This window comes from Vulpes lagopus, chromosome 3 (genome assembly GCF_018345385.1).
Source record: "Vulpes lagopus strain Blue_001 chromosome 3, ASM1834538v1, whole genome shotgun sequence".
In the NCBI taxonomy this organism is placed as follows: domain Eukaryota; kingdom Metazoa; phylum Chordata; class Mammalia; order Carnivora; family Canidae; genus Vulpes; species Vulpes lagopus.
The window spans coordinates 48,266,601-48,293,355 of record NC_054826.1 but is presented as its reverse complement, the minus strand read 5'-3'; the positions used below and the strand labels follow the sequence as shown (position 1 = coordinate 48,293,355).

At 51.0% G+C, this 26,755-nt stretch overlaps 1 protein-coding gene across 1 annotated transcript in view; it reads left to right on the top strand.

The window, feature by feature from the left end:
* Positions 1-695: 695 nt before the first annotated feature.
* The window catches only part of STK10 (serine/threonine kinase 10), a 113,450-nt gene continuing 87,390 nt past the window's right edge, over positions 696-26,755 (top strand). Inside the window, exons 1-2 of the mRNA XM_041750552.1 lie at positions 696-1,161; positions 26,076-26,240. Of these exons, the coding sequence (XP_041606486.1) occupies positions 1,006-1,161; positions 26,076-26,240 (321 nt within the window). The 5' untranslated portion in view covers positions 696-1,005. The remainder of the gene's footprint in view (positions 1,162-26,075; positions 26,241-26,755) is intronic.

Sequence of the window (26,755 nt, the reverse complement as noted above, 5' to 3'; positions counted from 1 at the left end):
CAGTTTTTAAAATTGAGGGACATTTAGGCTAAGAGTTTTTACTTACTATGCAAGTCTATCTTAAGGTCCATCGTGGAGCATGTGATAAGGAAGTCCCAAGGAGTTCTTTCTCCCAGGGCTCTCTTGCTGGCGGGTCTGTGGATCCCGGTGGGGGAGAGCCCCTGGGAAGCAGGAAAGGAGCCGGGAAGCCCCGGGCACCGGGGACCAAGGGCGGCCGCGAGGGGCGCCGCATTTCGTGCGCTAGGAGGCAGCACCTCGCCGGGCAAGCCGCCCCCGACCCTCCAGCGGGATGCGCATCTGGGGCCCTCCCCGCCGGGGGTCGCCACCGGCGAAGTGGGCGCCCGCCAAGCAGGCTTGCGGGGTAGCTGCGGGGCGGATTCACTGATGGGTGCCCTCCACCTTCTTCGCCCTTGGGCGACAATCAGTGGGCGTTCGCGAAAGTCCCTTGGCTTCCCTCTCGCTTCCCCACGGTTCTTCCGAGGCCCACGCGGCGCGGCTGGCCTCGCGGAGCCGGGCCGTGCGGCCGAGGGATGCCCGGAGCGGTCCTGAAGCCCAGCGGGGCCGCGGGCGCGCGGGGACTACAGTTTCCAGAGTGCCCTGCGGCGACGGGCGGGGCCGGGGAGCGCCCGCAGCCAATTAAGGGGTCTCCGGGCGCCGCCGGGGAGCGGCAGGTGGAGCCGGGCGGCGGGCGGGGGGGCGCGGGCCAGGTCCCGGGAGCGCGTCCTGGGGCTCGCGGGCCGGGCGGGGCGGGAGGCGGCCCCGGGGACCCGACCGGCCGGGGGCGGGGACCGCGGCCGCCTGCGCGGTTCCGGGTGCTCCCGCCGCGCGCAGCCCGGGGCGCACTTGGCCGGAGTCGGGCTGCGGGGAAGGGCGGGTCTGGGGAGAACCCGGAGCCCGCGGCGTCCCTCAGCCCCACCTCCCCGCGGCGGCCGGAGCCTCAGCCCGAGCCCGAGCCCGAGCCCGAGCCCCCGAGCCCCCGAGCCCCCCGGCCCGCGCGCCCCAGCCATGGCTTTCGCCAATTTCCGCCGCATCCTGCGTCTGTCCACCTTCGAGAAGAGAAAGTCCCGCGAATATGAGCACGTCCGCCGGGACGTGGACCCCAACGAGGTGTGGGAGATCGTGGGCGAGCTGGGCGACGGCGCCTTCGGGAAGGTTTACAAGGTGAGGGCGCTGGGGGCGGGCGGCCCGGGCGCGAGCGGCGGCTCCGGAAGGAAGGGGCGCGGGCCGGGATCGCCGGCCCGGCCCGGCTCGGGGGGGCGCGGGGCGCGGGGCGCGGGGCGCGGGGCGCCGTCCCGGGGCCTGTGGGGGGCCTCGCTCCCCGGCTGCTGCCTGCGGGCTGGGCGCCCCCTCTGGGCGCAGCCGCCGCCCCCAGCTCCCTTCCGAGCACTTCCTGTGCGTCCGGCACCGCGCTCGGCGCCGCAGGGGGAGACAAAGGGGCGCTTCCAGGACCTCGGCATCGGCGACCACGCATCCGCCCTAAAACTGGTTCTGGGCGTAAGACAGGCCACACGGATGCTGCCAGACTGCCGAGGCGTGGAGACCGAGAAGCCCGGCCGCGTCTGGAAGGCTTGGGGACACACCTGAAGATGAGCCGCAGCCAAGAAAAGGGGTGGCCCCCGGGGGAGGGGTTGGGCTTGGAAAGGTGGGCTCGGGCTGCGCAGAAGGAAGGGGAGGTCGGGCCCTGTGAGTCCTGCGCTGCGGGGATGGGGATGGGATTTGCGTGTGTGTGAGTCACAGCTGGGGAGTCTTCCAGGCTTCCGTCACCTTTCCCCTGGAGGCATACGGGGGGCAGAGAGCTTTTGTGGAGGGATGGGTGGGGCAGGGCTGATTAATTCTAGACACGTTTGCAGCAGGTCATTGTCTGGTTCCTGCTCCTGTGAACCGATGCTGAGTTGTGTGGGGGACCCAAACACCTAGAGCTTGACGCCACCCTTTTCCTCACCTCCTTTCCTCCAGGGAACCTTTCCTGAGAAAATCCCCCATGTTAAGTTGCTGTGTGTCCATCCCCAGGAGAGATCTTTCTTCCTGAGTTACCGGCATGGCATCCCCCTGAGGCCTCGGGTAGCTTGCACACCACGCAGACCCCAGGCTTGCCTTTCAGGAGGCTGGACCACAGACAGGGCGTCTCTGGGCCCACCTGGTCAGGACTTCCTCTCAGCCTTGCTAGTGATCTAGAGCCTGGTTTCGGAGGTGCAGTCCCTCCCTGGAGGAGCAGCATTCCCCTCACCGGGAGCTCGTTAGAAAAGCAAAATGTTAAAAAAAAAAAAAAAAATGCAGAATGTCAGGTCCCGCCCCAGCCCTGTTAAGTTGGAGTCTGCATTTTAACAAGATGCTCAGGTGATTGCCAAGCACATTAGGTTTGAGAAGTTCTGCTCCTACAGGCAGTTTGAGGTGGACCAGGTGGACCAGGCCCATCTGGGTGCCTGTTGGTTACCTTCCCACCTCCCCTCTCCTCTGAGCCCGCACTCCCTGTTACGGGGAGGAACTCCCACTGGAGCAGAGGTCCTGTGGTTGGAGAAGCAGGCCTCTGTAGCGCTCACATCCAGTGCCTTTCAGGCTGGAAAATCTCTTCCTGAGGGCTCTGCATGTATTTGAGGATAAGCGGCACATCTTTTCTTTACCCTTCTCAGCGACATCTTCCTCCAGGGGCCCCAGGAGACTGTCCTCAGCCTTGCAGCTCAGCCCCTGGACACGCAGCCAGAGTTCCTCGCTGTCTCCAGTCAGACCCCACTCTTCCAGATGTGCCCCGACTGTCTTGAGGGCAGCAGGACCCTTGGTCAGCTTACCACATCCTCCTTTTTCTCCAGAAGGTTCAGTTGGTGTTTTTAGTGAATATTATTGGCTTACACTGATGTTTTTTTCTCCGATAGGGGCTGGCTTTCAATTGCAGTCTTGTCCTTCTCTCCCAGTGTATCCTGGCTCCATATGGTTCATGTCCGTCCTTCTTCCTTCTGTCCTTCCATCCTAGCATTCGAGAGAACACAGGAGCCTGGGTGGGGGGTGGGTAGGGACAGAGGGGGAGGGAGAGAAAATCAAGGAGACTGTGGGGCAGCGGAGCCAGACAAGGGGCTGGATCTCGCACCCCTGAACTAATGACCTGAGCTGAAACCAAGAGTGTCACTCAAAACACTGAGCTACTCATTGACCAAGAAAAGGTCATTTTCTTCTTTTCTTTTTTTTTTTTCCTCCCTCATTTTCTTTTAAACCTAAATGCAGAACTTTACTTTTATGCTGGTAAGATTTCCCCCCATGAGTTTCACTTGTCATTTCCGCCGCTGCAGCCCTGTAAAAGTCCCCTGCTACTCTGGAGGTTTCATACGAAGGAGCAAGGAGCGTATCTGATTCACAAGTTACTTTGTTCCGTGGCTCTCCAGAGCAAGTGGACCCTTTTTAAGTGACTCTCGTTCCCAAAGCTGTGAGCTGGCTGCACCACAGCTCTCTCCCACCACCGAGCCCATGATTTTCTCATAACTAAGAGGAGGGAGAGCTCGAGCAAGAGAGCCGGGTGATGGCTGATACGCCTGGACGGTTTATTATATCACCGGCCTGGCCTTGGGGTGTGACTGGCCATCCAACCCAACCTCATGTTAGGGGATATTGGGGTGTCTGGAAAAGAAGGGACTCAAATCCAAGGCTCTGAGCTTCAGTTTAACATTTTCCTTAGCAGCTGTAGAAGATTCACGCAGGATTGGAGATGCCTGTCACCCATGCCTTCTGCTCTTAAGTACTGCTTGCTCAGCCCTTCAGAGCTGAAGTTGAATCAGATCGTGCTTTATTAAAGACTCTAATCAGGGGCCATAACTCTTTTCCACTTCTCTGTTCCCTGGTACGGCCACTGTGGCAGTAGATGCCAGAAGTTCATCAAGGTTTTTATGGCTGGTACCAGAATTTACGTGTTGACACAGTGCCTGCCTGGGCCACTAGTTGGCTGTGAACTGGGGAGGTGATGGCCAGCACCATCTCTTTTCTCCTATAACAAGCATGTTCTTCTGGCTGCTGGCATGGTGAAGGCCTTCCTGAGGACTTCCCTGGTGTATGAAGCCTTAGAAATCTCAATTTGTTACATGCTCGTTAGGACAAGACTGACTACAGGTTGCCTGATGAAGTCTTGCAGAAGCTCAGAGCCTAAACTTTAGCAGTCTCAAGATAAGAGGCCCCTTTTCCCTCCTCTCCCTGATGAGCCCATGAACAGTTGGCCCTGGGAGAGACAGAGAAGGGTAGGATTCATTCTGGATGGAGTCGAGGTCATTCTCACCTAAATCGTTATGCAATGTAAATTGATTTCAAAAGAAAATAATTGCTAGCTCATTACTAAATACAAAGCAAATGTCACAGTGTATATGTGGCTTCAAATTTGTTGTCCTGTATCATTTCAAGATTCTTCTTTTTTTTTTTTTTAAGATTTATTTATTTATTTATTTATTTATTTATTTATTTATTTATTCATGATAGACATAGAAAGAGAGAGAGAGAGGCAGAGACACAGGCAGAGGGAGAAGCAGGCTCCATGCCAGGAGCCTGAGGTGGGACTTGATCCTGGGACTCCAGGGTCGCGCCCTGGGCCAAAGGCAGGCGCTAAAGCGCTGAGCCACCCAGGGATCCCTCAAGATTCTTCTTAAGAATCATCTTTATTCTGAAGATAAGATAGAAAGGGGAGAAAGTGTTTGATAACATGTAGAGTGGAACAAAGCTGCCTTCATGCAGGACGAACTTTGTGCTACAGCGGCAAGGCGGGTAGTCACGTGCTGAGCACAGAGTGAGCAGACATCTAGGGTTGGGTTAGCAGGCTGAGATGATTTTTCTGCCCCCTTTTTTTTCCTTTATGAAGATATATTTTTAAGTGATCTCTACACTCAACATGGGGCTTGAACTCAAAACCCTGAGATCAAAAGTTACACGTTCCACCAGCTGAGCCAGCCAGGTGTCTCATTTTTCTGCTTCTTGAAAATTACTTTGGTTTTGATTCTATGTTACCTTTAAGCTCTTCAGAGGTTTATGGTTTTGCAAAATTGGGAGTATACAAAGAACATATTTTTTTTCCTTAAAAGGAAAAACATCCCCCTAAGTCCTGTCAATTGCTCTTGACATTTTGATATATTTCCTTACAGACTTTATCATTTTTTTATATACCTACAGTGTTTTATACCATCTTTCATTCCTCAAACCTCTTTCTGTAATATTCTTAATGTTTCCTACATACATTCTGGGATGGCTCAGTGCCACCTTGATCTTAATCTTACTGGATATTTAGCCTTTTCAAAAGGATTGTTCTTATTTATTGGCTGGGGAGGGACAGAGGACGAGGGAGAGAGAGGATCTCAAATAGACTGTGTGCTGAGCGCACAGCCCCATGCAGGGTTTGAGCCCACCACCTGAGATCCTGGATCTGAGCTGAAACCAAGAGTCAGATGCTTTTTTTTTTCTTAATTTTTATTTATTTATGATAGTCACACACACAGAGAGAGAGAGAGAGAGGCAGAGACACAGGCAGAGGGAGAAGCAGGCTCCATGCACTGGGAGCCTGACGTGGGATTCGATCCCAGGTCTCCAGGATCGCGCCCTGGGCCAAAGGCAGGCGCCAAACCGCTGCGCCACCCAGGGATCCCAAGAGTCAGATGCTTAACTGACTAAGCCACTCAGGTGCCGCCTTTTTTTTTTTTTTTTTTAAAACAAGTCACAGTTGTTTAAATGCTTATTAGATATGTGCCAGGCGTTGTGCTAAGCACTTTATATAACATAGTCGGCTCTGCTGTAATGTAAATATGCCTCCCTAAAAAATCTTTATGCTGAGCAAAATCAGTAAGAACAGCCGCTTTTTAAGACATGGTCCAGGGCACCTGGGTGGCTCTGTAGGTTAAGCGTCTGCCTTCAGCTCAGGGCATTATCTCTAGGTCCTGAGATCAAGCCCCGCCTCAGGCTCCCTGCTTGTGGGGGAGTCTGCTTCTCCCTCTCCCTCCTCCTGAGCTCATTGTGCATGCTCTCTAAAATAAAATCTTAAGGAAAAGATATAACACTTCACTACCGCGGGAGACCATTAAAAAAAGGGGGGGGGGACCTAAAAAAACCGGTGGTGCAGTTATACACAACTTTGGAGATGAGAAATAAATATTACAGTAAACACAACACTGTAGAGTGAAAGAGACGTGCAGGGTGCTGTGGCCGTGGGTGCGGGAGCTGTGGCTGCTCGAAGGGGTGGGAGGAGGGTTATCTGAAATCAGGTGCTGAGTGGGACCCCCCAATGCTGTGTGGGCTCCAGGTCTTTGATGTTTAAGGTGCGCATCTGAGCGATGTGGGCATTTCTTTGCCTCTTGGCTCAGCTGGGTGCAGTTTTCTGTGTTCACCTAGTATTTCTGGCCCACAAAACTGCACACAAGCAAATGGGAATTAAGCATTTTGATGAAATGGTTCCGTAGTATATCAATGGTGTTGGGATAAAATTGGCATTTCCAAAGCGAGCATTACAGCAGAGCTGCCTGGTGATGAGCAGGTTTGCCATTAAAATTCTTTTTGTGTTTTTTTTTTAAATTTTTATTTATTTATGATAGTCACAGAGAGATAGAGAGACAGAGACACAGGCAGAGGGAGAAGCAGGCTCCATGCACCGGGAGCCCGACATGGGATTCGATCCCGGATCTCCAGGATCGCGCCCTGGGCCAAAGGCAGGCGCCAAACCGCTGTGCCACCCAGGGATCCCTCTTTTTGTGTTTTTTAAATCCTGTTTTTGGCTTGACTCTCAGAAGAGAATTATTGGGTGGAAAGGTTTGCCTATTTGAGGGTAGATTTTTAAAAGAAAATGAGAGAAGGTAGGAAAGGCTCCCCTTTGCCCCTTGCTCTGGGCAAGGGCCAAACCCTGAATTCCTCTGGGGCCCTGAATGGGTCCACCCTCCATGGGGACCTCAGGTGCCTTCCAGCTCAGAGACCCATTGTTAACCTTCACCCTTGAAGTGCCACATCCTGGTTTTAGACAAAGCAGAGGTTCAGTGAGGTGGGAGCTAGCTGTCAGGCCTTCCGCCACTCCAGGCCGGGACCCTGCTTTCACCTCCTCTCCAGCCCTTCGGTTTAAGGCCTGGGTTTCCGCTTCCTCTGGGGCTGCCCAGGGCTGGGCCTGTGTGCCTCCCCTCCTCCTCCGGAAAGAGTTCTGCCCCTAGGCAGTAACCTTATTTCCGCTCAGCCTAATGTTTTTAAATAGAAGTCCTTGCTATTGTGAGTGGGTTCCTGGCTTGGTCCTAAACTCAAGTGGCCCGAGCTTCCTGGGGTGTCGCCTGCCACGGGGGTCCGCTGGAGCTGCTGATTTAGCACTGAGGCTGTTTCTTGCTGGCTCTGGCTGCAGGAACTAAACAACTAAGTAGATCCCCACCCCCCACTTCATGCAGGACCTCCTGGCCTCCCAAGGTTACCCAGACCAGGGGACGACCCCACAGGCTGCCCACCCCACAGCCGTGGGAAATCAACCCTGCATGATCACTCCCAATTTCAGCTGCTGCTGAGTGTGGTACAACAAGGTGGTTAAGGGAAGAAATTTGGGGTTCCATGGGATCTGGGTTTCATGCAGAGCCAGTGACCTCCAGCTCTGAGCTTCAGACTCTTGTCTGTAAAGGGAGATAGTAATTGGGAGCATGGGGGCGCTGAAGGAGTTGAGGAGGTATGATACCTTTAGCACCTGATCCCCACCCAGGAAGTGGGCATGAAAGGAAGATACTTTATTATTGTTGATGCTTGTGGTATTAACAAGAGAAGGTCCTGGCCAGTTACTGCGGCTTCACTGGGGACAAGGCAGAGTGTTTGTAGTGAGACCCAACTAGCGTGAGGTCGCTCCGCGGTGAGGCAAGGATGGAGACTACACCAGGTGGAGTTGTCACATGCAGGAAACTTGCAGCAAATAAGGAGATCGGGCTTACCTTCCAAAGCTGAGTGAAACTCCCTAAGCACAGGGGAAGGAGTTCCTTTCCTTTAGGGCTAGGATGCACATTTAGAAAGGGGAGCCTTGTCACTGAACGTAGAGGCAGGCATATGGTCACGCGTACATCTTAAGGACACAAGCCTATTATACAGATTGTATATTATGTTAATGAGGCTTGTGCTCCTTGGGTGGGGACTTTAGTATGCTAATGAGGGGAGGGTAACTGTCAGTTACTCCTGGGGTCCCTCCATGGTCCATCTGGGTGGTCTGGGCTGCTGGACCTCTGTGCTGGCAGTCATTAGTGTTTGAGGGGTAGTTTCGCTTCCCATCATGGGATGCTGTGTCCGTTGTGTCTTTTGTGGGAGTTAAGAGATGAGCTGGAAAGACGAACCTAAGGAAAAATGTGGGACAAAGGTCGATGTGACCTTGGGGTCTAGCTGGTAATAGCAGCTGGTCTCTTACACCAGGGCTCCCCCACCTTGGTGCTGTTGACATTTGGGTGGGAATTCTCTGTTGCAGGGGCTGCCCCCACACATGGTAGGATGTTAGCAGCATCCTTAGCCTCTCTTCATTAGAACTATCACCTCACTCTTTACCCCCTAGTTGTGACAAGGCAAAAATGTCTCTAGACATTGCCACGTGTCTCCTTTGGGTGGGGGGGGGTGCAAAATTGTTCCAGTCGAGCATCCCTGCCTCATCGAAGTGAACTGGCTTGATCCAGTGTGGCGGACAGTATTCATTCACGGCGATGTGTCAGGTCCCTGAGTGTCTGATGAAAGAATGAGGCTTTGCAGCCAGATGGACCAGGGGCCAGATCTTGGCTGTCCCACTTCGCAGCTGTGTGATCTCAAGTGCTAGGCTGGGGTCTGAGCCTGTTTGCTCATGTGTAGGGTGGGGCTGAGACTCGTACTCACCCCACATGTAGGGCACAACATTTGGCTCATAGGAAGTGCTCAGTGTGGCCAGTGGTCTCCCCAGCTGCTAGGTGTACTGGGTGGGGGGAGGAGAGAGAGGTTCTGCTGGGTGGGGTGAGCTGTAGCAGGACAGGGGCAGGGCTCGTGGGGAAAGGGGAGGACTTCCACCAGGCAGAGGTGGTGATAGCAAGCTGAGAAGCTTGGCCCAGAAGTGAGGCCACAGAGTGAGGCCTGAGGTTGCCAGTCGGTGGCCCTGGAGGCTGGTATGGCCTGTGGACTGATTGGTGGCTCCTATGGTGGCTGAACCAGATTTGAGGCGATTGCCAGCATTTTGAATCCTATTTCACATAAAAGCCCCCCTTCGTCTGGCTACCACCAGTGAGTGCATTCTCTGTATTTAGGAGTCTGTTTTTGGTTGTTTGTTTTGTTTTCTGGATTCCACATATAAATGAAATCATATGGTAATTGTCGTTCTCTGACTGATTTAGCATAGTATCCCTTAGGTCCATCCAAGTTGTGTCACATGGCAAGATCTTTTTTATGGCTGCCTAATACTAATATGTAACACCGCAACTTCTTTATCCATTCGTGGATCGGTGGACACTAATCAGTTGCTTCCATATCTTGGCTATTGTGATAATGCTGCAGTAACCATAGAGGTGCAGATGTCCTTTTTTTTTTTTTTTTAAGATTCTATTTAAGTGTGTGTGTGGTTTTTTTTTTTTTTTTAAATTCATGATAGACACAGAGAGAGAGAGAGAGAGAGGCAGAGACACAGGCAGAGGGAGAAGCAGGCTCCATGCAGGAAGCCTGATGTGGGACTCGATCCCAGGACCCTGGGATCATGCCCTGGGCCAAAGGCAGATGCTAAACCCCTGAGCCACCCAGGGATTCCTTGCAGATGTCTTTTTAAGGAGTGTTTCCACTTTCTTTGGGTAAATACCTAGTAGTGGAAATGCTGGGTTGTATGGTATTATTATTATTATTATTTTAAGATTTCTTTGTTTAGAGAGAGTGTGCAGGCTGGGTAGGATGGGAGGGGCAGAGGGGGAGAGAGAGAGAATCTCAAGCAGACTCCCTGCTGAACACGGATCACTTGATCTAAAAACCCTGAGATCATGACCTGTGCTGAAATCAAGATTTGTTTTTTTAAATTTTTTTTTAAATTTTTATTTATTTATGATAGTCACAGAGAGAGAGAGAGAGGCAGAGACACAGGCAGAGGGAGAAGCAGGCTCCATGCACCAGGAGCCCGAAGTGGGATTCGATCCCAGGTCTCCAGGATCGCGCCCTGGGCCAAAGGCAGGCGCTAAACCCCTGCGCCACCCAGGGATCCCTGAAATCAAGATTTGGATGCTTAACCAGCTGTACCACCCAGGTGTCTCTGGGTGTCTCTGTTTTTAATTACTTGAGGAAGCTCCATACTATTCTGCACAGTGGCTGCACTGATTTACATTCTCCCCAACAGTGCATGAGGCTTCCTTTTTCTCCATATCCTCTCCAACACTTGTTGTTTCTTGTGTATTTGATTTTAGCCATTCAGACAGATGTGAGAACTCATTGTGGTTTTCGTTTGCATCTTCCTGATGATGAGTGACGATGAGTATCTTTTCATGTGTCTGTTGGTCACCTCTTAATAGTATATTCTATCTGACCTAATATATCCAAAGTATCATTTCTTATTTTTTTTAAGATTTTTTAAAAAAATATTATTTATTTATTTATTCATAGAGACACAGAGAGAAAGGGAGAGAGACGCAGAGACACAGGCAGAGGGAGAAGCAGGCACCATGCAGAGAGCCTGACATGGGACTCCATCCAGGGTCTCCAGGATCACGCCGTAGGCTGCAGGCGGCGCTAAACCGCTGCACCACCGGGGCTGCCCCAAAGTATCATTTCAACTTAAAATAATATAGAATGAAAAAGATACTTGCTTATTGATTTTTTTAAATGTAATTTTTAAGTGATCTCTACACCCAGCTCGAACTCACAACCCTCAGATCTGGAGTTGCATGCTCTACTGACAGTGCTAGCCAGGTGCCCTAAATTAAGAGATATTTTATATTCTTATTCCACACTAGCCCTTTGAAACCGGTTTGTGTTTTGTGTTCACAGCACGTCTCAGTCTGGACTAGCCACGTCTCAGGTGCTCAGTAGTGACATGTGGCTGCTATGCTGCACGGTACAGATCTGGCCTCTGATGTTCACCAGCACCCTGTATCCTCCTCTGACCCCCTCTGTACTTGTCAGTTGCCTCCTTGAGTCCACTGGTCAGTGGGTTTGGGAGCTGGGCTTGGCTTGAGGGGCTGACCAAAGCAGGGCCTGATCAAAAGGGGCCAAGTCAAAAAGGCTTTGGAATGCCAAGCTGAGGGATTTGGTTGTGATGATTTTGAGCTCAGCTAATGTCCTGCTTGTCCTGAGTCCCAGGGCCTGACCAGGTCAGCCTCATGCAGTATTAGAGAGGAGCTACTTTTGGATGGTCACCAGAGTAGGGGAGCTGGGGGATGCCAGAGCCAGGTTTCCTGGTTGCCGAAGGTGGGAACAGAGGGGCCACACCCTGGTAGCTAGAGCATGTGGGGTTGGGAGAGAGCCAGAGCTGTGGTTGGGGCCCAGGTCAGAGCTCAGGGAGAGGAAGTAAGTAACTGATGGAAGGCACCCAGCCCAAGAACGAGATGTTGTATGTGGGTGGGAGGCAGGGAAGATTCTAGAGAGCAAGGGATGGTTGTGAGGAGGCGGCAAGAAAGCAGACAGCGTGAGGAGGGGAGGGAAGCTCACCTTTGCCGGGGATCAGAGATGGCACAGGAACTTGGATGAATTTCTAGAGTTAGAGCCTGGCTCTCTACCTCTTGTGGGTTGTATGATCCTTTTTTTTTTTTTTTTAAGATTTTATTTATTTATTCATGAGACACACACACACACACACACACACACACACACAGAGAGAGAGAGAGAGAGAGAGGCAGAGACACAGGCAGAGGGAGAAGCAGGCTCCATGCAGGGAGCCTGACATGGGACTCATTCCTGGGTCACCAGGATCAGGCCCTGGGCTAAAGGTGGCACTAAACTGCTGAGCCACCCAGGCTGCCTAAGGGTTGTATGATCCTGAGAAAAGTACTTATATGTCTGTTTGTGTCTTTAGCTGCAAGGAGGTGCTAGGAATTGGACTATCTCATAAGGGGTTTGAGGGTGAAATGACCCATGGAAACCACTTGGCTCAGGACTTCAGGAAAGCTCAAATAAATGTTAGCCATTAGAATGATTAATTGAGCACCTACTGTGTGCCAGCCATGTAGGTTCCAAGGTGAGCAAGGTAAGTGAGTGGGGAGTTGTCCTTCTTATCTGTTGATCGTTTATGCTTCTTCTGGCCCCACAAGAGGCAGGGGTTCACATCCTCACTCCACACCTGATGACGCAGAGGCTCAGGGAGGCATGTTGGTTGATTACTTAGGCTCATGCAGCTTTTCCATGGCAAGGCTAGGACTTGAACCCAGGTGTCTCTGGCTAGGAGCCTGTGCCCTTTCTACTGTACCATATGGAGGGGAAGACGAGGGGTGTGAGGAGAGGATCCAGGGTCACTTCAGTGTGGTGTCTCCCTGTAGCTTTGGAGTTTGTGCCCAGGAATGCCACCCTCCTACCTAGGCCTGCCTCAGCTGGGTTTGAGCCCTGAGATGGTGGAGGTGGTGGTGGCCTCTCGCACAGAGGAAGTGGTGATGGGTGTAGGCAGGGCTCCGGCTCACAGAGGAAGTGGCAGGGGAAGTGGGCCAGCATCATGGTGGGGAAGCTGGGTGCTCCTGGCCTCCTCCTGGAGCTCTGGTGGGTGTGGGCCTGCTGGTGCTATGGCATCTTAAGGCTCTGGGTGTCCCTGGGTGCTGCTGGCAGGGCAGGGCAGGGAGGCCTGTACCCAGAAGAGCTTCCTCCCTTGCCCCTTTTCCTCACCCCTTGTCCCTCCCTCTACTGCACTCACCTGCCTCTTCACTCACTCTTCTCTCTTCCCCTTTCTGCTTTCCCCTTTGCTACTTTTTTTTCTTCCTTTTCCCACAGCTTGCTTATTTTGTTTTCTTACAGGCAACACCAGAGCTGAGATTCAGGCCGAGACTCAAGAGGTTTACCCACTGTTGTGGTGACTGAAGAGTTAACTCTAGCCAGGCTCTGTGCAGTGGGGGAAGAAGATGGGGCCAGGGAGAGGAGTGGAAGGGAGCACATCCCTTTTCTGTCTCAGGATCTTTGCACTTGCTGTTCTCTTTGCCTCCTACTCTCTTCCTGCTACTCTGCACAGCCAGGCTGCTCCTCATCCTCTGGGTCTCAGTTCCCATGTCCTCTCTCAGAGAGACCTGCCCTGACCACCCATCCCTGACCAAGGGGACAGCTCTCTGCTGATTTCCTTCAGAGCTCCAGTCACAGACTGGGTTTCTTTTGTGTGTCTCCTTATTTTCTTTCCTCTCTGGAAGGTATAAGGTTCCTGGAGGCAGGGAGATTTTTTTGTGGCTAGCATGGTAGATGCTTAGTTTCTGCTGCATCAGTGAACAACCAATGAGTAAATGGCAGCCCCACCTTCCTCCCTTTGTAGGCAGGCCCGGCGCTGTGAGTATGAGTGTAGGCACAGGGATCAGTGCTGAGCTTTCTCCTGGTTTCCCTGCCTTCTTGCTGTGTGATCTTGGGAAAGTCACCTACCTCTCTGGGCCTCAGTGTCTTGAGCTATAAAATGGAGGATCAAAAAGTGCTTCCCTGAGAGAACTTGGGAGGATCAAGTCGTGGCCGGTCCTTAACATAGTGCTCAGCAATGGAGGGAGAAGTGAACATGGCTGTCATTGTCATTGTGCTGCTGATTATTTCTGTTGATTGACCTGACTGGCTGCCTGAGGATTGGCAGGCAGAGTCCCTGGAGGCCCCTGGTCCACCTCTTCTTGTTTGCCACGCAGGAGGCTGCCTCTTGCATAGGAGTTGGTGTGATGCGTTGCTGGGGATCAGCCTAAAGCTTCTTTCTCTCTTGACCTGTTATGATGATGAACATGATTCTGTGATAAAGAGGCCCCATCCCGGCCTTTGGGAGCTTCACAGTCTTAGCTCTGTGCCTGCCAGTCAGTCTGGGGGTGGCCCAAGCTGCTCTGGTTGGTGGAAGAACAGCATTCATGCCTTGAAGGGCGCGCCTGCCTTTGCCCTGCTTCCTGGAAAGCTCCAGCCTGTTTTGTCTGGGAGCCCAGGCCCAATTCTTGGCTTCTGAGGCTGTTGCCACCATCAAAGCTGGCTTTGTCACCCTGAGGCAATGTCCCCGTTAGAGCTGCCCTGCCTCCCTGTTTGGCCTTGAGGTTCTGTCTACCTTTGTCCTGCGTCTTGGTGGGCTCTGGTGCTCTAGCTCTTTCTCAAGCCTCCTCCTTCCTCAAATGCCCTCCACCCCCACCCCCACCTTGAGGTGACAGGAAACTTGCTGCTCCTGTTGACCAAGGAGGGAGGACCCTGTGTTAGTGAGGAACCAGTGCCAGCCCTGTTCCGAGCCTCTGCTCTGTCTGCAGACCATCCACTGTGGCCGAACTGCAAGGTGACCCTCAGAAGACCTGAGGAGCACCCCGCACTTCCCACGGGAGCCCCGCCTCTGAGGCTTCTGACTTGGTGGTGCCCTTCACCTCAGAAGTCCCAACTCGGCCATTGTTTTACTGTGTGACTTTGGGCAAGTTACATGGCCTCAGCTTCCTTTTCTGTAAAATGGGAATAAAACCAGCTCTCTCACAAGTGGGACATAATTCTTGTCCTGCACCATGGAATACTGGCGGGAGGTATTCCCAAATGCTAACGGCAATTATCTCTGGGATTATGGGTGGGTTTTTTCTTTTAATTGACGTAGAATTAAAGTACAGTATTATATTAGTTTCTTTTAAGTGTACCACATAATGATGTAATAATCGTATGTGATACTCAGTGTTCACTATAATAAATGTGGCCACCATCTGTCACCAAACAACATTATTACAATATTATTGGCTGTGTTTCCTGTTTTGTATTTTTAGCTCCATGACTGACTTGTTTTATAACTGGAAGTTTGTACCGCTTCATCTCCTTTATTTCACACTCTGCCCCACCTCTGGCAACCACCAGTTCTCCGTATTTAAGAGTCTGTTTGTTCATTTGTTTTCTTATTTTAAAAGCAGCATGTACTCATTAAAGAGAGTCTTCAAAATACAATATCACAAAGAAGACAAACCACCCATAATCCCTTGAGTGGACCTAGAAGGTATTCTGCTAACTGAAACAAGGGACACACAGGAAGACAAACACCCTATGATTTCACTTACACGTGGAATCTAAAAAGTACTGTTGATTGAAAACTTGGAGCAGTTTTCACCTCTGAGGTTTGGAACTGCCTAGAAAGTGGGGCTGGTAAGGGCACACATCCCCCAGGGTTGTGGTGAAGATGGTCTGAGGGAAGCCCTGTATGGTGTGTGGATGGTGCGGGTCGCAGAGGAGGCCCTGGGTAAAGCTTCTTCCTTCTCTCCTCTCCTCTGGGCTCTTGACCCCAGACTGCCCTCCTGCCGTGATTCAGCACCCATTGCTCTCTGGGCCCTCTGGCTAGAGGGAGCTTGGGAGAGGTGGGAGCACCGGCCCTGTATCACCTCTCACCTCCTTTATCAGCAGTAGGTGGGGTTGGATCCCCATCACTTTGAACGAGCTGAGATCTGAAGGCTCCCACGTCCTGGGCCAAGTTGGACGGGTTGCCCAGGTTTTCGGTCAAGATCCTGGCATGGGATCTTTGAGGCCAATCCTATTGGGGTTTGGTGTTTTTATCTGCCAGCTCAGAAGGATTTGGAGGCTCAGCATTTCCCTGCTGTGCTGGGATGGCCCGCCAGGCTTCTCTTCCCTGAGGGAGAGGGTATTAAGTGGCCGTCTTTGGGAGCCATGCTGTTCCACCTCTCTGTGCTTCACAATCTTTGCCATCCTCAAGTGTCTCTTGTTTTGAAACTTGGCCGTCTCATTTGTCACGAGCTGAAACTTGGCCCAGTGATTATTGATAGGGAAGTGGTTTCTCCACTTGGCAGGACTCATTAACTGTGTGTATCCTGCCCAGTCAAAGGCTTTGGCTTCTCCAAGGTAGAGAGGAGACAGCATTCAAAACCAGGGAACAGCTAGAGATTCCAGAAGATAAATACATTGAGGAGAAAATGGACTTCTTGTACTTTCCTCCTGTCTTTATGTGGAAGACATAATTTCTTTGTTTGCATGTGGATATGAACACCAATTCATCTATCCGTTATTTTAAAATACTCCGTGTATACTGTGGCCGAACATAGAAGGCCAGGGGCCTTCGTTTTCTCTTACTAAGAGCAGAGTAGATACATTGGTGAACAACGTAAAACACACTTTTAGGCTTTTGGAAATAAAAAATGCGTAGTCCTAAGTGAGGATCGTAACAGCTGGTAGTTGACCGCTTAACCACGGTTTCTAAACTTTCTCCTGTGTCTCTGGAATTGTCCACATGGCTGTCAAAAGACTATAGCTGGCTTCTTGGCTTCCTGAAGGACACTTAGCTGGTAAGTATTAGAGTTGGAATTTGAAGCTAAGTCCTGTGCTGATTCCACAAATGACTTGATAGACGTTTGCCCATCTCTAGGCAAGATGGGGGCACGGGGGGGATGCAGTAGGTTAGGTAACTGTAGGAATAACTTTCTTGGCTACAGTATTGAGGGAATGAGAGAGTCTGGTATTCGTAGAAGCCAACAACAAGGTAGGCTCAAGTGCTTTTTGGGAAAAAGAGTTAATGATTATTTACTGCCTAGCCCTACTTTTCATTCCGTTATTCCTCTCTCATATCTACCTGTTCTCCCATCTGCCCATTTTTTTTTTCATCTGCCCATTTATGCTCCTGCTTGCTCACTCTCCTATCCATCCATCTGTCCATCCTCCCACACACCCATTCTTCTGTCTGCCCTCTCTCCCTCCCTTCCATTCATCCATGCACCCACCCGCCCTCCCTCCCATTCATTCATCTCTCCACTCATCCATCAATCCATTCACCTACCCTCCCATTCATCCATCCACAGCTCATGTACAAATTTGCCTACCCATTCTCCCATCTTCCCATTTATCCACCCTCCTGTATACCTGTCTATTCACTGGCTATTTGAGGCCAGGCTCTATGGGGTGGACTAAAATGAATCAGAAATGGACTTAGCCTTTTAGAGCCCACCACCAAGTTAGAGAATCTCTGAACACAAATGACTAGGGTGCCAGGTCTGTGAAGAAAGTTCTAAGAAGGGCAGACCATGTGGCTTGGCCATTTAGTGCCACCTTCGGCCTGGGGCCTGATCCTGGAGACCCGGGATCGAGTCCCACGTGAGGCTCCCTGCATGGGGCCTGCTTCTCCCTCTGCCTGTGTCTCTGCCTCTCTCTGTGTGTCTCATGAATAAATAAATCTTAAAAAAAAAAAAAAAAAGAAAGAACTAAGAAGGTGTAGATTAGTAGTCGGGGAGCTGGGGTTCTGAGACCACTTCATGGAACAGGCTGCACTTAAGTTAGATTTTGTGGAATAAATACAGCATGGGGAAGGCACTCCAGGTGGAGGAAAGAGCAGAAAGAAATGCATGAAAGTAGGAAGTAGAAGGACACTGGCCATAGCCGGGGTGGGGGAGGGTGGGAAGGTGGGGGGGTGTATGTGGCTGTGGGGGGGCAGTAGGGGGAGGTAGTGGCATCCTGGAAAGTAGGTGGGGCAAATTACCAGGGCCCCGAGTGCCAGACCAGGCTGTTCAGGCTTCGTGTCAGGCAGCAGGGAGCCATTGAAAGTTGCCCAAAGACAGTTTCTGGTTGAAGGCACTGAGGGGAGGGATGGGGAAGGAGGACTGGCACACCTAGAAGCCAGGTGGGAGCCGCTGGAGATGTTTCCTCTGGGGGAGCAGAAAGCTGGGCCCGCGTCAGGTCCTGACAGCACGTCCTAGCCGGGTGACCCGGGCCAGAGGCCTTCCTTTTCTCTTACTAAGAGCAGACAGCAGTACTTCTGCATACCTCATGGACCTGTGCTGGATACAAGTGGGGTGCTGCTTATCCTGCCTCAAGAGATCATTGGAGGCCTTTGGCTGGCCGCCTTCTTCCTAAGGCCCACAGTACCCAAGCTTCTGGAAGGCTAGGCTCTGGCGCACATGCTCCACTCCTCGACTGACTCATGCTGGCCAGCCAGGGGCGTTAGTGGAATCTGAACCCGAGGCCACATTGGCCGCCTGTCCTGGCTCTGTGTCTGCTGCCCTCAGCGCACCCTGCTTGCATTTCTGTTGGGTCTTTTCCCTGCCCGGAGCCAGTCCTGCTGTGACCTTCCAGGGCCAGATTTCCTCCCTCCCTAATAACATCGAAGCCGTTCCTGTGATTAGTAACAGACCTCACCATGCAAAGATAAAATGTTTTTGGGCAGGGACACCACAGCTGTATATTGTAGGACACAGACCAAACCCCTTCTTGGTTCCAGGGCCTGAGCCATATTTGAGCCATCCAGAATCAAGAGGGTGGGGACAATAGCTTTAGCCTTGTCTACTCCAGTCTTTGGCTCTGACCCACACACCCAGGCTGCTCATCTGACAGGTCAGCTGGGAGCCTTCCCTCACGCCTGCTGCCCAGCCAGGTTGCTAGGAGACCTCACTGGCAAGTGATCACCACCCAAGCGGCTTCAACGCACTCTTTGCACTTGAGGCCTTTGTTTCTTCCTAGAAACAAAAATACATACTTAGGCTGGGACTGGAACATGGGAGTGAGTTTTAGATGCCCAATCACCCATTTTCTGCCAGGTGCAGCCTTCTGTGGAAAGCTGCCTACTAGAGCTTTGTGCAGTGATGGGAATATTCCATTTCCGCTCTATTCGGTGGCAGCCATGTGTGGCTACTAGCTGCTATATTGGACAGCGCAGCTCAGTGGGTTCCTGGGAGGACGGGTGCCCATCCCTGGATATATTCAGGATAAGGTCAAGATAAAGTAGGCACTTCTGGGCACTGTACCCCTGTCTGTCCTTGCTGGGTCCCCTGTGGATAATTGTCAGATGTCATTGACTGAAATTAACTTTTTTTTTTTTTTTTTTGAGATTTTATTCATGAGAGACACACACAGAAAGAGAGAGAGAGGCAGGCTCCATGCAGGGAGCCTGATGTGGGACTCGATCTCAGGTCTCTAGGATCAGGCCCTGGGCTGAAGGCGGCGCTAAACCGCTGAGCCACTGGGCTGCCCTTAAATTAACTTTCATAAACTACTTGGATTCCTTAGGCTGTGTCTTCAGGTCCTCCTTATTTGTAGGTACCCACAATTTCCCCCAAAGTTCTAGCTTAGCAACAGTTTTATTATCCTGCTTTGTTGACTATTATGGCTTAATTATTTTCCTCATTACTATATTGTCCTCTGATTTATTATTTTAAAGGGTTACTTAATATCCCACTAAGTTGACCATTGTCTTACTGTTGAATATTGATGTTATTTGCTTTTTTTTTTTAGATCTTATTTATTTATTCATGAGAGACACAGAGACAGAGGCATAGGCAGAGAGAGAGAGGCAGGTTCCTTGCGGGAAGCTCGATGCAGCACTTGATCTCAGGATCTCCGGTTTAGGACCTGAGGCGGGTTCACGATCTGAGCCAAAGGTGGATGCTTAACTGCTGAGCCACCCAGGCTTCCCTTACTTAGATTTTTTGGCTGTTGTTCTGGACTACTGTGAACATGGTCCTAGTACGTTTCTTTTATTGTCTTTATTTGAATTTCCTGGCCTTAAATTCTTAGGAATGAGGGATAAGAGGCTTTAAAAACCAATTGCCAATTTTGTCTTTAGAAGATCGAATCTGGATATTGTTGCCAGTAATGAACGTACCCATTTTAGCACCCCGTTTTGTCCAACACTGGAGGTTCCCATTATTCCTCATTTTTAAAAAATTTCATAAATATAAATGCCTACTTTCTTGGAAGAAGATCCTTGTGGCAGAAGAATCCCCTGGTTTCTATTGCCTGTGGCCCATTAGTAACCATGTTTTCTACTTGGGTCTTTGTGTCCTAGATTATCAGTTAGGTCCTCTGGAGAGGCCTCAGTGAAGGTCACTTGGTTGGTCTTGGTGATTCTTTTTTTTTTTTTTTTTTGGTGATTCTTTTTAAGGTGGCCCTTGTTGCATGTGTTTCTTGTGGTGATGTACCTCCATAGATGTCTGTTCTCTGCTGGCATGCCCCCTTAGATGCCAAACTTACTTTTTGGTGGCAAGTGACAGAGTCCAGAAGGGGGTTTATTGGCTCATGTCTCTGAAAAGTCTAAGGACACGTCCTGTCTTTAGGAACAGCTGGCTCTAGGTGTCCACCGACTTCATCATTTGCCCTTCTGCATTTGTGGGTCGTTTTCTTTGTCAGGGCTTCATCCTCAGGCAGAGTCTCTGAGGGATTGGCTACATGGACTGTAAGACTCTCCAGCCTTTCATTCTACTAGTTTAGCAACACCAGAGAAAGAAGAAAAAGCTGCTTTACTGATAGCTTAACCAAAAAACCCCAAACTAACCCAGATACAACCCTGTTGGGCCTGCCTTGGATCCCTTATGCAAGTGTGAACCACTGACTATGGCTGAGAGGGCCAGGAATGTATGGCTGGGCTTGGGCCGTGCCCTGGGACCAGGTGGACTCAGTCCCTTATGAATCCCTTGCACCAAGAGGGAGAAGCAGTTGCCAAAACAAAGGAGAATTGTGAATCTACAAGCAGGGAAAAGGCAGCTGTCCTGGATTGCACCCTGGTCACTGCATTCACTTTTGTGGACTCGGTTTCCTCATCTGCAGAGGGGGTGGGAGAGTTGGGGTGTAGAAGTGATGGTTAATGTTCTTTCTCATCTCTGGATTCTGTGATACCAGCTCTTTCCCTGGAGGAGGAGACAGGGACACAGTGATCAGCCTGCAGCTGGGAGGGAAGGGGTGGGCCTGGGGGTTGTCCCTACCAGCTGCTGCTCTGTGGTGACTTTTAGAAAGCCCCTGGCCCCTGACTGGACTGGCCGGGGCCCCTTGGGTGGGGCAGGGCTCTCTGCTGGGAGGGTTGTCCCCACCTCCTCCAGGCTGGGCCGCACAAGGGGGAAGATTGTTCCCACAGAGGTGCCTGGGCCAGTAAACACAAGTGGCCACTGTGTGTCTGCTCTCAAGGGTGTGGGCTGAGGCGTTAGTCACTGCCAGCCAGCAGTGGAGGGCTGGGCGGGGGCTCCCCCGTCCTTTGCTAGACCCCAGCCTTGCCTTAGCCAGTGGGAGAGATGGACGTCAGAGGCCACAGACAGCCACTTGTTCTTGATGTGACTCCTTGCCTGTCAACTCCCACAGGTACCCCGTCCACTAGGGTCACCCTTAGTTTTCCAGACCCACCCACTCCCCAAGATGCCCTCTCGTCTGACCATGGAGGGAGCTTGGGCATCATGTCCCAATCCTTCTACTGTACAAGGGGGAAACTGAGGCCCAGACAGCATCTTTGAAGAATTTGACCTTGGGCAGAGAGGTAAGCACATGGACACTGAAGCCACATAGGCCTGAATTCAACTCCCAGCCATGTTATTGACCTGTTGTGTGTCCTTGAGCAAATGACTTCACCTTTCTGAGCATCAGTTTTCTTATATATAAAATGAGGCTCTTAATAGTACTTCCCTGGTATAAAAATTAATTGAGGGGATCAAACAGTGTCCTCTTGTGCCCTTTTTAGGCTCCGTGGCTTCAGCCAGTTTCATTTTCCAGCTCTGCTTGTAGGCACATGTCCCAGCAGCTCCAGGCCTGCTGCCTCAGTGCTGGAGGCTAGCATAAAGCAGGGTTGGGGCAGCCTCAGGCTGCTCTGCTACTGTTCTGAGCTTGGCTCTCATTGGCTAGCATGATCACATTCTTCTTTCTGAGCCAGTCAGGTTCTAATTAACCCATTCGAGTCACCCACCTACTTCTAGAATGGAGGTGGAATCTGCTCCATTGCATTTTAGAGACTGGGAATGAGCACGGGTTCACTGAAGAAAAATCAGGAAAGGTGAATTTTGTCATGGGAGAGCAATGATTCCCACCACCAGTGCTCCTTCTAGGCAGAAGCTGTCTTGTTCACTGGACAAGTGCCTCACCTGTAACATGAACTCAGTGAATACTGGTTGAATGAATGGATAGGGAATGAGCTGATTCCTGGCAGCCTAGTGTAGTGAGGAGAACACTGGACTCAGGGGTCAGGAGACCACCACAGCTCACAGTCCTGGGTGGGTCCTCATATCACTTGGAGCCTCAGTCTGCTAATCTGGGAAATGGGCATGATGGCTGACACCTGCCTTACTAGCTTATGGGTGGATTACAGTTTGGTACGTTTAGTACTTAGCAGCTGTCAAGCACATTGTTGGTTGTGATCTTAATTATCTTTAGAAGTGGGAGATGGAGCAAAGAACCCTGAGTGCTCACCAAGAGGGGCTGGTTGTGAAGAGATTTGGAGCTTAGGTTCTTTGAGCAATGTGGGCTTGCATTTGGATCTGCTATTACCCCCTGCCTGTCTCCCTAAATCTCTATTTTTCTCATCTGTAAGTTGGGAATCCTAATACTTATCTCCAAGGGCTAGATGGAGGATGGAGTGAGAAATCCTATTTATGGCCCGTCTTGGCACACCGTGAGTGTTCAGGTGATGTTAGCCGTGTTTATCATCAGCCACTATAGCTTCCTCTGACATCCAGGTGAGCAGATAGCTGCCTCAAACCGGCTTTTAAAGAATTTGATTTTGGCCAAGTGACCTTAGGCACCATGATTGCTGCCAGCTAACCCCTTTCTGGCAAGCTCTGGGCTCTGTAATCTGAGTGAGGCGTTGGGCAGCGGGTGTTGCTCAGTGTTGACACTGGCGCCCAGCTGGAGGCCCAGCCCTGTGGTCAATGCTGCCTTTCAGGGGGATGAGCAAGGCTGGTTTTGTGAACTCCTAGGAAACAGCCCCACTTTGGGGAGAAGATACTCTTTTAGGGAAACCCAGGAGGAGGTGACATGCAGCATCATTTCCCACCTCTCAGGAGTGAAAGGTGAATGCTTGAGTGGGTGGCTTATGCCAGTTCGCTCTGTCCCCGCGTGCTGCTCTGGCTGGGGGTCGGGAGAGCACGGTCGGGGTGGGTGCTGTGTTCACCCAGTAAAGGAGCAGAGCAGGCCTTACCTCCTCTTCTGGGTTTGGAGAGGAGGAGGGGTGGGAGTGTTGTGCAGTGGGTAAGGGTGCTTTGATGGTGCTCTCACTGGACACTTGAAAATCAACATTACCAGAAATGAAAGGGCAGGTACATAAACTGTGTGAGGGAGGGAGTGATCACGAGAGCACTAGTGCCCAATGGCTGATTCATGACTCTCTCAGGTGTTCTTTTTTTTTTTTTAATTTATTTATTCATAGAGATGCAGAGAGAGAGAGAGAGGCAGAGACACAGGCAGAGGGAGAAGCAGGCTCCATGCAGGGAGCCCGATGTGGGACTCAATCCCAGGTCTCCAGGATCACGCCCCGGGCGCAGGCAGCACTAAACTGCTGCGCCACCAGGGCTGCCCTCTCTCAGGTGTTCTCAACAAGTTTTCAAAACCGAGTATAGAGGAGAGGCCCCCCCTCAGGCAGGGCGAGTGAGCCGTTGAGTTCCAGCACCAGGACTGACCCTGAGGAATGGCCCCACATGAGATTCCCTCCCCTGCACCGGACTCCCGGGCCTGGTGTGGAAGGGGCGGTGTCGGGGAAGGGTGGGTGGGGGTCCAGACCAGCCCTGTCTCCTGTGTTGCTGGGGACTCTGCTTCAGTCTCCTCATCTGTGCACAAGGTAGTAACAGCACCGACCTTGTAGGGTGCTTGAAGAGATAAATGAGTTAGCACATGTTGAAGTATAGACCAGTGACCTTGATCAGTAGGAGATGATTGCTGTCGCTGTGAAGGGGCCTGGTGACTTTGCAGCTCAGTTAATAGAAACAGTTACCTAAACTGAGAATAAATTTACAAATGAGTGTAAAAATTGGCTACTGGCCTCACTCCCTTCCAGAAGGTTCTCTGGTGAGGATTGACACCCCTTCTCAGTTCCCTTCCTCCTATAAGCATGCTTTCTAGTCACTGGCACCTTGAGGCCAGGGGCAGGGTTGCTATGTCTCTACTTAACAGACTGGGCCCCCCAGGTGCCCCTGCTCGGTCTCTGCTTGGAGGAGGGTGCCCTATATACAGAGCTGGCCTGGGAGCATTCCTAGGTGGCTGTTGGCATCTGGTCTTAGGTAGAGACTTCTGAGTTCTGGAGATGATAGGGAGACCTAGTAACAGCAGTGGAAAGTACACAGTGTCTTGGAAGTTAGAGGACCTAGATTCAGATTCTGGTGCCACCACACTAGTACCAGCCATGCCCCCTCTCCGAGCCTATAGAATGGGGGCACTAAGATGCCCAGAACTGGTGTCATATGAGGTGATGTGAATACCTATTGTCCTTCATGGGATTCTAGGCATGCAGAAGCAGCTGGGCCATCACCATTTCCAGTAGGTCAGGTTGCAGAGTTGGTGTATGGTGAGTGGCATGTAAAGCTGTCCTCAGGAACGCACTGCAGTGGACACTAACAGGGCTGCCTACGAAGTCCAGAGCAGCTCGTTTTCCCCATGCTTTCCCAAGGATTGCGATTCCAAAGTTCTAGACGAGCGGCCTGCTTTTTGGGCCCATGTTGTAGGCAAGCGTGCTCTCTGAAAACCCAAGCCCCACACAGCACAGTGGGCGAATGCTCCCAGCAGCTGCCCTTGAGGCCCGCAGTGCTTGTGGGTTCTCCTCCCTTTTCCTGGACACCAGCTGCTCGTGGCTGGAGTTGCTTGTACCCACTTACATGATTATTTTTCTTTTGCTCTCAGTTCTTAAAATTGTGGTAAAATATGTATGACATAAAACTGATGATTTTTTTTTAAGATTTTATTTATTCATGAAAGACACAGAGTGAGGCAGAGACAGAGGCAGGGGGAGAAGCATGCTCCCTGACAGGAGTTTGATGCAGGACTCGATCCCAGGACCCAGGGATCACGACCTGAGCTGAAGGCAGTTGCTCAACCACTGAGCCACTCAGGTATCCCTCCCTTCCTTTTTAAGGCTGAGTTAATAGTCCATTGAATTTTACCACTTGTTTCTCCATTCACCCGTGAGTGGAGATCTGGCTTGTTCACACCTTTTGTCTTTTGTGGATAGTGCTCCCGTAAACATGGATGGACAGATACCTTCTCAAATCCTTGCTTTCTGTTCTTTTATTTTTATTTTACTGATTTATTTATTCATGAAAGACAGAGAGAGAGAGAGAGAGAGAGAGAGAGAGGCAGAGACACAGGCAGAGGGAGAAGCAGGCTCCATGCAGGAGCCTGATGTGGGACTTGATCCCGGGACTCTAGGATCATGCCCTGGACCAAAGGCAGGCGCTAAACTGCTGAGCCACTCAGGGATCCCTCTCTCCCTCTTTGTTATCAAATAAACTTGTTATACTGGTGAAATGCATCAAGAACTCACCCTTCTGCTGCAGTTGCTGGGTACTTAAAGCCCTTGTTCATTTTACTTTTAATGTATTGGAAATGATGCAAATAAATGTATGAAACTTTCCTATTAGTGTTTTTAAACAATATGCAAAGAGCCTTATCTCTCCCCATTTTAGGTGCCTTCCTAGCCTGCTATCAGGCAGCATGTTTCCAGAGTTTTCTATGCATTTACATGTAGTCGTGAGCATTTATGAAAGCAGTTTTCCATTTTTTTTAATTTTCCATTTTTTATAGAAAAAAGTATCCTACTACTTTATTGTTCAGTGACTTGGATCTCTTACTGAGTAGTCTTTCCATGGTGTTTGTAGAGCTATGCTATTCTTGTATTTTTACTCATCCCATAGCATGGGATCATGTTAAAAAACATGATTATTAGGAAATGCTGAACAGGGGATCCCTGGGTGGCGCAGCGGTTTGGCGCCTGCCTTTGGCTCAGGGCGCGATCCTGGAGACCCGGGATCGAGTCCCACATCGGGCTCCTGGTGCATGGAGCCTGCTTCTCCCTCTGCCTGTGTCTCTGCCTCTCTCTCTCTCTCTGTGACTCTCGTAAATAAATAATAATACAAAAAAATTTTTAAAAAAAGGAAATGCTGAACACTATTTCTCACACATTCCCCCTGCACTGATGTGCTGAGCAGCACTGGCCATTGGTAAGAACAGCGGATCTCCTGTTTGGCCTTGCGGTCCCCATCCGGACCTCTGGGCTGTGTTGGCATTCCCGCGGGCCTCTCCGAGCTGGCTTCCAGTTTCCTGCCAGGCAGGCCTCGTTGACCTTCTTTGTCTCCACTTTGCAGGCCAAGAACAAGGAGACAGGTGCTTTGGCTGCCGCCAAGGTCATTGAGACCAAGAGTGAGGAGGAGCTGGAGGATTACACGGTAGAGATCGACATCCTGGCCACCTGTGACCACCCCTACATTGTGAAGCTCCTGGGAGCCTACTACTACGATGGGAAGCTGTGGGTAAGAGCCACCTGCCTGCCCCCTCTTGGTCCTTGTGGCCCGGTAGACTGGAGCTAGCCTGGTTCAGAGGTCCTCAGCTCTTCCTTAGTGTTTGCTTTGGGAGGAAAGGTGAAGTAGGGGGCCCTGACCCCCCCCCATCCTTCCCTTTCTACAGAGCCTCCCCAGTTTTGCAGGTAGGGGCAATGGTTTGGAGGAGGAAGGAATTCTAAGGTTCTCCTGCCGGGCCTCAAATCCCAGAGCTGCTACTTACAAGTTGGAGAACCCTAGGTGTATTCTTAACCTCACTGCCTCGGTTTTTCCAACTGTAGGATGGGGGTAATAATAGAACATAGTTCGTGTGGTTATTACAGGGATTAAATAAATTAATTCATGATCAGCACTTAGAGGTGTGTACCTGGCAGGTTTAAGAGTTTGGTGACAGTTGGCTGTTTTATTATTTGTAACAGTGGCATCGTTACTATCCCACTGCTTTGGCTGCTACGTGGGGATTATTTTCAGTGCAGCACTAAGCACAT